The 10,850-nt window shown below is 46.9% G+C and overlaps 1 protein-coding gene across 1 annotated transcript; it reads left to right on the top strand.

Annotated features, from left to right (window-relative positions):
* The first annotated feature begins 3,448 nt into the window (after nt 1–3,448).
* LOC116138704 lies at nt 3,449–4,324 on the top strand. The gene has a single exon (XM_031424389.1). The coding sequence runs from the start codon at nt 3,449–3,451 to the stop codon at nt 4,322–4,324; it is 876 nt and encodes a 291-aa protein (XP_031280249.1).
* The last annotated feature ends 6,526 nt before the right edge of the window (nt 4,325–10,850 follow it).

Raw genomic sequence — 10,850 nt, 5'->3', positions numbered from 1 at the left:
GAGTAATACATATCATTAAAGGTTAATGATGTTCGGATGTAAACGTGTGTATATGAATTTATGTATTGGTGAAAAATGATTACTCGTGAAAAACTAGCACTTATCAAGGGTAATAAAGTCATTTGGTCATTATTAGATTAGATTCAATAATGAACTAATATATATTTATTGGATTAGATTCAATAATTGCTTATATATATTGCCGTGTTCTGGTCAACACTTGACATGACAGTTTACTCGTAACCACCTTATCACATTATCTTTAACTGCATCAGCATATCCAGTACAATTTAGCTTTAATGTGTACGATGGTTATGAGTATTAGTAACTTCCAATAATTTCTCCTTTTTTGACTTCTTGGGGTTTTTATTTGGGCTCCATGATTGGGCTTTTAAATTAGGGACCCATTAATTTATTGGGTCTTTTTTATTCTTATTAACAATTTTTTTTTTTTTTTTTTTTTAACATAATACAACAAATACAACATTTTCATATAACATTTATCATACAACTTGATGTGACAAAAGATGATTAGTTGATTTTAAATTAAAAATAAACTTTCACCCAATCATCTTTTAGCACATCATATTGTATGAGAAATGTTATATGTATAGTATTACTCATTTTTTTTTAACACAATATGTAAAATGATGATTTTCATGTTTTTATTTTATACTTTATCGCATTATCTGATATTTATTATAAATAAATGATATTATAAAAAAGTTCACTGTTTTCAATTATCATACTACTACTTTGAAAAAAAATTATAAAACACGTATTTTGAAATTTTGATAATACAAAATTTTGATTGTTTTTTACTATCATAAAAATTCTTATTGATCAACAAAAATGGAAAATTGTGTTACTAAATTTCGTTTTTAACTTGATTCTGCCGGGACTCCTAAAAATGTGTAGAATAATCTACTAACCCTAACATAAATAATTTATATTATGTAATCAACACACTATCCTTCCAAGTGTCTGCACTATTAATCGTAGTGATCAGCCTGCTTAATTCTTATTCTAAAATATTACTATTTTTTTAGTCAATTGTCAATGATTTATTATATTTATCCTTTATGGGATGGTTTAATATGAATGTATCTAATATTATTATTATATTTATCCCACTATTTCAAGAGTGTATGATAATATTAAGTGATTGATCAATGTCAATTGTTGAATTTGTACAAATTGAAGCATAGGATAATAAGTTATGATGTTGATATATAATGTAAAATTCTTTGATGGGTAAGATTAGTTTAATGCAAAATGAGATAGGAACATCTTTGGATTGAACAAAAATTGTCAATTTGGGGAGACAATGGAGAGAAGCCAGATGCAAATGGGTAAGGGGTGNCTCTCACAAGGGAGATCACATTACACCTTCACACCCGAAGCTCCTACTTGAGAGCTTTACATCACCGCCGTAGTCACGGTCCCCGACTAGACTTCCGGTAATCTCTATTCCCTAGCCCTCACTATATTAGCCTTTTTCAGTCTTGCTGACTTGAGCGTCGGAGTGCCTACGGCAAACACCACCTCGGTGTTTCCTGTTCTCTTTACGCGTGTGTTTCTCTACATGTGCAGGTACAGCGGATCGCTGGTGGCCTCAACCTCACGGGATCAGACCCCCCCTTCTGTACAGGTAGATTTTTACGTCTACAGTTTGGTGCCCACCGTGGGGCCTCTAGCAATCATTTGGCTCAACGAACCTTGCTACGTGGAGGAACATTCAATGGCTGACAATCCCGACAACGTTAACCTCGGCCTCGAGGCCAGACTGGAGGTTTTGACCTCTCTCATGCAACAAAATTCAGACAAGGTGGCCGCACTGGAAGCTGAGAACAATGCAATCCGGACCGAAAATGCGTCCATTAGGGCTGAAAACCAGTCTGTAAAAGAGAAGGTGAGTCAATTCTATGATCTCGAGTTCTTGCCCAACCAAGTACCCCCCAATCGGTTCTGCGCCCCTATCCCATCTATGCAACCACTCTCCACACCAGAGCATCAGCCCTCGATCTCCGGTAAAGGGCCGTGTCCGTTAAGCACACTGGTGCTGGACGACTCCGTTTTGACTAATGGAGACAAAGATATGCCAGCAGAACACCATCCAGCCGACCCATCCTAGCCTTGTAACCAAGATAATCCAATAACGGAAAGCCCACATCCACAAGACCAGCCCACCCTCACCGTCCCGCTTCACCTCCAGTCTACAACCTAAACACAAACCCTATTCGGCTCGGCTCACCCTCGCGGGTTGAATGACCAAACCAAACCAACTCCAGCACTCGAGCTCATCCATCCTGACTGACCGAGCGACTACCAATCGACTCCACTGACCATTCATGTAGGGCGAAACAATAGAACAGTGACAATGGGAGTCACCCAACCGGAAGGGATGAACGAAGATCCATGCTACCAAGGAATGCACGACAGAACGATCTATCAGACTACCCCCCGAGGGATGACCCAACAGAATGTGCTAAGAACGAATGCAGCAGTAGACCCAATAAGACAGAATGACCCGGTAGTATCCCCCTTGCCTATGGAACAAGTATTGGCCAAAAGACTGGCCGACATCGAGGCAGTGATGAGACGTATTCCAGGTATGCCGGTCCCAACCAAGAAGAGCAAGCCCCACTGTTACGCTGATTCACCCTTTGTGGATGAGATCGCCCTAGCCGACATGCCCCAGAAATTCACCATCCCCAACATGAAACCGTACGATGGTACCACCGACCCGAATGACCACATAGCCTCGTACAAGCAGCGAATGTTTACAGTCTCAATACCCCGACCGCTTAGGGAAGCCTGCATGTGCAAGAGTTTCGGTTCTAGTCTATTTGGCCTGGCACTCCAATGGTACACGAACCTCTTGAATGGATCCATCGACTCATTCGCCTAGCTTACTGACACCTTCGTGGAATAATTCGCCAGCAGCAAGAAACTAGAGAAACTATCGGCCGACCTATACCGAATATACCAGAGAAGGGGAGAGCCATTGAGAGAATATGTCAGCAGATTCAATAGAGAAAAGATCTCTATCCCCTCATGTAACCCTAAGATTGCTGTGGACGCTTTCAGGAAAGGCCTCCTCCCAGACGTAGAACTATACAAAGAACTTACGAAGTTGGGTTGCACCACAATGGAAGATGCTCTGGCCCGGGCGGTTATCCAGATAAGATGGGAGGAAGATGAGATGAACCAAGCTGCCCATTCTAGATATGAATCAAGGCGGAGCGACAAGAAGCCAGAGCCTAGACCGGTAGAGCACCGCTACCAACCTCCAACACCGCTACCAACCTCCAGCACGCAATATGAGCAGAGTCAGGAAGCTTTATGATCACCAACCCACGAGAAATGATAACAGGCAGTTTGGATCGAACCGACACAAAATACCAGAGTACAACCTCAATGTCGAACCAACCCAGGTCTAGCAATAATGAAAGGACTGGGATCCACTGTCAAGTGGACTGGCAAGCTCAATCTCGAGGCAAGGAGAGACACAACCAAGTGGTGCGAGTTCCACAGCGACCATGGGCACAACACCGGAGACTGTATTGCCTTGCGGCTCGAGGTTGCTGCACTTCTGAAAAGGGGACATCTCCGTGATCTACTTATTGACAAGAGGAAGAACACCATTAGCCAGAAAAGCTCCAAAAAACCGTCACCCCCTCCGCGGGAACCCATACTGAAAGGTTTCTATTCGCTCATCTCCGGAGGATCAGAGATCAGTAGAGTAAGTTACTCATCGGCCAAGCGATATGCTAGAGCCAACCACCACCATGAAGTACAGTCCATCCATCCAGTCTCGCGATCACACTCTCATCAGGTAATTCAGTTTGAAGATAACGAACCGATCACCCTGGCCGTTCCTCATCACAACCCTTTAGTCGTCTCCCTACAGATTGCCAACATCCTAGTGAAAAGGGTGTTCGTATATAGAGGTTTGTCAGCAAACATCCTGTTCCTCGAAGCAGTCAAGGCAATGGGACTAGAAGAAGCAAACATCAATAGGTGGCTGACACTGCTGGTTGGGTTCAACTCGGAGCAGAAATACTCTGTCGAAGAGATCATCCTTCCCATCTACGCCGGTGGAATAAACAAACAGACCGTCTTCCTGGTGATCGACTGCCCATCTCCCTACAACGTCATTTTGGGCCGCCCTTGGATCCATGACATACGGGCAGTCCTATCTACCTTCCACCAGACGATCAGGTTTCCAACCAAGTGGGGAGTACGAGAGATCAAGGGCGACCCCAAAGCTTCCAGGGACTGCTACAAAAACGCCTTCAAGAGCAAAGGAAACTCTTCATAGCAATTACAGTCTCATCCAACCCCTCGGACCGAGCCTGACCAACCGACTATTGAGGAGTTGGATGAAGTGCACATACATCCGGACGACCCAGAAAGAAAGACACATATAGGCTCCTGCCTCGAACCCGAGACAAGAGAGAAGCTAATAGAATTTCTCAAACAGAACGAAGACTGCTTCGCCTGGTCCCACGCCAACATGACCGAAATCAGTCCAGACGCAATGGTCCACCAACTCAAGAAAGATCCGGATCACCCACCAGTTAAGCAGAGGAGGAGGAAATTCGCACCTGAGCGAAACCAGATCGTTAATGAAGAGATTGAAAAGCTCCTAAGCAACGACATGATCAGAGAGGTCCACTACCCCGAATGGTTAGCAAACGTCATGGTCATAAAGAAAAAGAACGGGAAGTGGAGAGTCTGCATCGACTTCGCTGACTTGAACAAAGCCTGCCCCAAGGATTCTTTCCCACTCCCACATATCGACATGATGGTAGATGCGACCGCAGGGCACGAACTCCTTAGTTTCATGGATGCTTTCTCGGGATATAACCAGATTCTTATGCATCCGGACGACCAAGAGAAGATAGCCTTCATCACAGAGAGGGGAACCTACTGCTACAAAGTAATGCCGTTTGGACTGAAGAACGCTGGGGCCACCTACCAACGTCTAGTCAACAAAATGTTCTTTGACCACTTAGGGAAGACCATGGAGGTTTACATCGATGACATGCTCGTCAAGTCCCTGATTGCCGAACAACACCTTGATCACCTTAGCTAGGCATTCGTCGTCCTCCGGAAGTACAACATGAAGTTGAACCCAGCCAAGTGCTCATTTGGCGTCTCATCAGGTAAATTCTTGGGCTATATGGTTACTCAGCGAGGGATAGAAGCAAACCCCGACCAGATCAGAGCGATCCTCAACATACCATCCCCGACTTGCATCAGAAATGTCCAGCGCCTTGCAGGACGAGTGGCCGCCCTGAGCCGTTTCATCTCCAAATCAGCTGATAAATGCCACCTATTCTTCCATGCCCTCAAGAAGTCCAAGAAGTTCGACTGGAACCCTTCCTGCGAAGAAGCCCTACAACAGTTGAAGAGGTATCTGACCACACCCCCACTTCTTTCCAAACTTGTGGACAGGGAGAAGCTCTACTTTTACCTAGCAGTCTCAGAGACAGCCATCTCGGCAGTGCTAGTTCGAGAAGAAGAATCAAAGCAGTTACCGGTCTACTATGTGAGCAAGTCGCTCCTCGACGCAGAAACTCGGTACAGTCAACTGGAGAAACTGGCCCTCGCCCTCGTCCATGCATCCAGGAAGCTCAGGCTGTACTTTCAGTGCCACTCCATTGTTGTAATCACCTCCTTCCCACTCAAGAAGATACTGCACAAACCAGAACTATCAGGCCGACTCATGCAATGGACAATAGAGCTTAGTGAGTTTGATATAGCCTACCAATCCCGCACCGCCGTCAAGTCCTAGACACTGGCAGACTTCATTACCGACTTCACACCTAGTGCCACCACCAAGGCTGAAAGAGAGTTACTATGCATGAACGGCGCACCACCCTCAAAGTGGACTCTCCTAGTAGACGGATCGAGTAATGTCAATGGAAGCGGACTCAAAATAGTACTGATCGCACCAGAGAGAGACATCATCCAGCGAGTAATCTGGTGTGGGTTGAAGTGCACGAATAACGAGGCCGAATATGAAGCCCTCCTAGCTGGACTTTCCTTGGCCAGAGAAATTGGAGCCAAGAGATTGGAAGTGAAGTCCGATTCCCAACTAGTAGTCAATGAACTACAAGGCACGTATCAAGCACGCGATTCAAAGATGACATCCTATTTGAGCATGGTCAAAGAGTTGTAGGCCAAATTCGAAGAGTTCTCAATCGTACAGATCCTTAGAGCTGAGAACTACCATGCTGACGCCCTCGCCAACCTTGGCTCGGCACTCCCATGTTTTTCCTAGTCATCCATTCCCCTCTTATTCATGCAGTGGCCAGCCAATTGGAAGGAACCACCACCGAACAAGTCTCCCGTAGAAGCCATGGGCGTTGAACAAGCCGACTACTGGATGACCCTGATAATAAGATACCTGGAAGATGATGAGCTCCCGGCTGACAAGAATGAAGCACGCCGACTGAAAGCAAGAGTCGCCAGATTCACCATACATGAGGGCCAACTCCTCAGAAAGTTATTCTCGGGCCCTTATCTCAAATGCATAAGCCCAAAAGAAGCCTAAAGTGTTCTAGCCGAACTCCATGAAGGCGAATGCGGCAACCACGCAGGGGGGCGCAGTCTTGAACACCGGGTGATCACCGCTGGATACTACTGGTCGACCATATGCATCAATTCGACCGCTTACGTGAAGAAGTGCGACAGCTGTCAAAGGTTTGCCCATGTCTCACACCTCCCACCAGAACGACTCCATTCCATTCTCACACCTTGGCCATTTATGAAGTGGGGAATGGATATCGTGGGAAAGCTACCTACTGCACCAGGGCAACGAGTCTTCATGTTGGCTGTGACATACTACTTCACCAAGTGGATCGAAGACGAAGCCTTTGCACAATTCAGAGATCGAGAGGTAAAAGCCTTCATCTGGAAGAATGTAATCTGTAGGTTCGGAATACCGAAGGAGATTGTCACCGATAATGGATCCCAGTTCATTAGTTCAGGCTTCAGGGATTTCTGTGACATGTGGGGAATAAAGTTGAGCTTCTCAACACGCCGCAACCCCCAGTCTAATGGCCAGGCCGAGTCATCAAACAAGACCATCATACAGACATTGAAGAAGCGATTGCAGAAAGCTAAGGGCGCATGGGCAGACGAGCTACCTGGAGTCCTCTGGTCATACCGAACCACGACTCGATCATCAACTGGTGAAACCCCGTTCTCCCTGACATACAGTTCTGAAGCAGTCATTCCAGCTGAAGTATCAGTTCCGTCCATCAGGCTCCAATGGGCGGACGAGGAATCAAACAGACACAACCTTTGTCAGAACCTAGACACTGTGGACGAGCTACGGGAACGGGCGAGCATCACAACGCAGTTTACTAGCAATAGGCCGCCTGACATTATAACCGCAACGTGAGGATCCGTACTTTCAAGATAGGCGACTGGGTCCTCCGCAGGGTCTTCCAAAACACTAAGGAGATCAACTCTGGCAAACTCGACCCCACTTGGGAAGGTCCCTACAAGATAATCAAAGCAGCAGGGAAGGGTGCCTATAAACTCTAGACCCCCGAGGGCAAAGACATCAACAACAGTTGGAATGCCATTCACCTCAAACGCTATTACCACTAGGTGAACTTTGTTTTTCTTTTTTCATTTTAAAAAAGGATGAGTGGGCCTGTCCACCTCCTCTTAGACAGTCGGCTTCATGGCCAAATATTTAATGAAGTACTATTCAGAAGTTTTCGTCTCCAAACCGACCCCGGTCAATGAATTACGGACACCTTCAAATCGGCCTACTCGATAAACGTACGTACACCTTTGGATCGGCCATGCCGATAAACGTACGGACACCTTCAAATCGGCCTACCCGATAAACGTACGTACACCTTCGGATCGGCCATGCCGATAAACGTACGTACACCTTCGGATCAGCCATGCCGATAAACGTACGGACACCTTCAAATCGGCCTGCCTAATAAACGTACGTACACCTTCAAATCGGCCTGCCTGATAAACATACGTACACCTTCAAATCGACCTGCTCGATAAACGTACGTACACTTTCGGATCGGCCATGTCGATAAACGTACGGACACCTTCAAATCGACTTGCCCGATAAACGTACAGACACCTTCAAATCGGCCTGCCCGATAAACGTACGTACACCTTCAGATCGGCCATGCCGATAAACGTATGGACACCTTCAAATCGGCCTGCCTGATAAACGTACGTACACCTTCGAATCGACCTTGCCCGATAAACATACTGACACCTTCAAATCGACCCTGCCCGATAAACGTATTGACACCTTCAAATCGGCCCTATCCGATAAACATACTGACACCATCAAATCAGCCCTGCCCGATAAATGTACGTACACCTTCGAATTGACCCTAATCGATTTACAATGACATCCTCGGATCGACCCTTCCCGATTCACGAGTTGCACCTTCGTATTGGCCCTACTCGATCTACGAAACTCAGCACGACTTATGATTCACACCACCTAGTCGGCCTGATCCGACCCAAGAAATCAACTCCAGTTTGACTTCGTTCATCCACGGGAATGTACACTCGGTCGACCAAACCGAATGAATGGTCTTCACACTAGTGACAAGCAAAGCACTAATCCAGCCCAACAGAAGGCCTACATGCCTTAGCCACTAGGCCACTCTAAAGTAACATACACGACGTAGTGCACCTACAAGTAAAGAAACAACAGTTCATTCATCCAAGGAGACAGCATCAGAAGTCAAAATGGTCAAATGTTACATATATAACATTAAACGGCTTAGTTCAGAATACAAAAAATGGCACACACGCCAGACAAAAGGGCATCGCAGGCCCCAAAACACATAAATAAAGAAAAAAGCTAAGTATCCTTAGCACGAGCTTCATCCCCCATCGCCGAATCGATCACCATGTCTGTACTGCCAGCGCTCAGCCCAGCACCCTGGCCGCCCGCATCATCAACACCCGATAGCCTCGGCTGGCTGAGGTCAGGCATCTGCTTGTCGTCCTGCCCCCCCGGATGACTACCTCCTTCGTCCAGTAACTCCTGCATGAGCAAGATGTCTTCATCCGGATCCCAATGAGAGGTTCGTCCTTCTTTGAACTCCAGCATGAGCTTACCTCGGGCCTTAATGATAGCATCATCAGCAATGGAGATGCACTACTCCCTGAGAGACTCGACCTTTGCGGTTCTCTCGGCCAACTCACGCCTCAGTCTCTCGATCTCATGCTCACTATCCCTTAGATGATGCTGAAACTCTTGCTCGGCCTTCTGGGCCGCCATCTCCTTCTGGTGCAGGCTGGTGTTGGCCTTGGACACATCCTGTACACGTTTCTCCTGCGCCACGACAGACTTCCTCAGGTGAAGACTACTAGCGAGTACCTGCACAACAAAACATTGCAATCAGAACAAGATTCAGAAACAAAAATCATCAAACACTACTGTAATACCTGAACGGAGCGGGCTACCCCCCAATCAACCGTAGCAACTGCACCCATCTGGTTAAGCCGCGCCTCATCCGTCAGGAACAAAAATGAGTTGGCCAACTTACTCATGGTAGTTGCATCAGAGTAAGTCGACGCATTAGCCGGAATCGTGATGGTAATCGTTCCGGCCTCTTCAACCACAACCGTGGTCTGGGATGACCCGGCTCCAACTGCAGGCTGCTGACTCAACGGCTGCTGACTCGATGGCGTTGCTAGCACATCATCTACTCCTCTGTCTTCCCTGGCTAAAGACTCCCTACTCCTTTTCTTGCGGCGTCGGGTGATAGATTTGCTCGTGCTCGGGATAGTCAACTTCTTAATCAGCGACTCTGCAAGTGCAAACTCTCTAACGGTTAGTGGGTTCAGCTTGGACTCACCAAAAATGATATGGTTACGGTATCGACTTAGAAGCACATCCCAAGTCTGCTTCAGCGAGGGGAAGGGAGTACCTCTCTGTATCGCCTCTACTCCGGCCCAAAGAATGCTGGTCCTCAGGTTGGACTCTGCTAGCACTACTCGCCAATCCCTCTGCTCTAATGGGATGGCTAACACTCTCTGGGTCGCTACGTCCAAGCCGTCTCCGCTCTGCCTAGCCCGATTGAACTCAAGCTCTGCAAACAAAAAACACAATCAAGATTTAGTAATCAAAAGTACGAAAGAAACAATTAAGCTCTCACCAGTAGCTTGCTAGCCGATCGGGATCTCGCCCTGTCCTCTCTCTCCAAATACAGCTTGACCCCTCAGGTAGAAATATCGGTCTTTCCAGTTCTTATCACTGGACCATAGGTCGGTCACCAAGTGAGACCGATCATGCCTCAAGTTCAATAAGTAACGACCCTTCTCTTTATCGTTCTCCTTCAAGAAGTAGGAGTACAGTAGCTTGTGCAGCCCGAACCTCACTTGGTTCCGAACACAAAGGTCTTCCAAAGCCATTAGCAGTCTCCAAGCATTCGGCATAAGCTGAGACGGGGCAATAATGAAGTGATTCAGCACCTCCCAGACGAGGCGAGGCACATACAACCTCAACCCGTCATGAAACCACTTCTCGTAAACACTAATCCAGTCCTTTGCCTCCTAATCAACCCGCTCGTACGATCGTGGCATCCGGATATCAACCGAACTTGGAATGTGATACAAGGTCTGGATGCATCACACATCACTATCTTTCAGCACGGGTGGATAATCTCTAGTCAAAATCCCGCTGCCCTGTTGGTTCGGCTCTTTCTTAGAGCCACTTCTGGAAGAAGATGGACTATCAACTCTTTCGGAGTCTTTCCTACTCTTCCCATGCCTGCCTGAGCCACTCGGCCCAGCCTCACTCGACCCTGGAGCGGCTATACTAACTCCAGTCG

This window comes from Pistacia vera, unplaced genomic scaffold (genome assembly GCF_008641045.1).
Source record: "Pistacia vera cultivar Batoury unplaced genomic scaffold, PisVer_v2 Contig343, whole genome shotgun sequence".
In the NCBI taxonomy this organism is placed as follows: Eukaryota; Viridiplantae; Streptophyta; class Magnoliopsida; order Sapindales; family Anacardiaceae; genus Pistacia; species Pistacia vera.
This window is presented reverse-complemented; position numbering and strand designations above follow the sequence as displayed.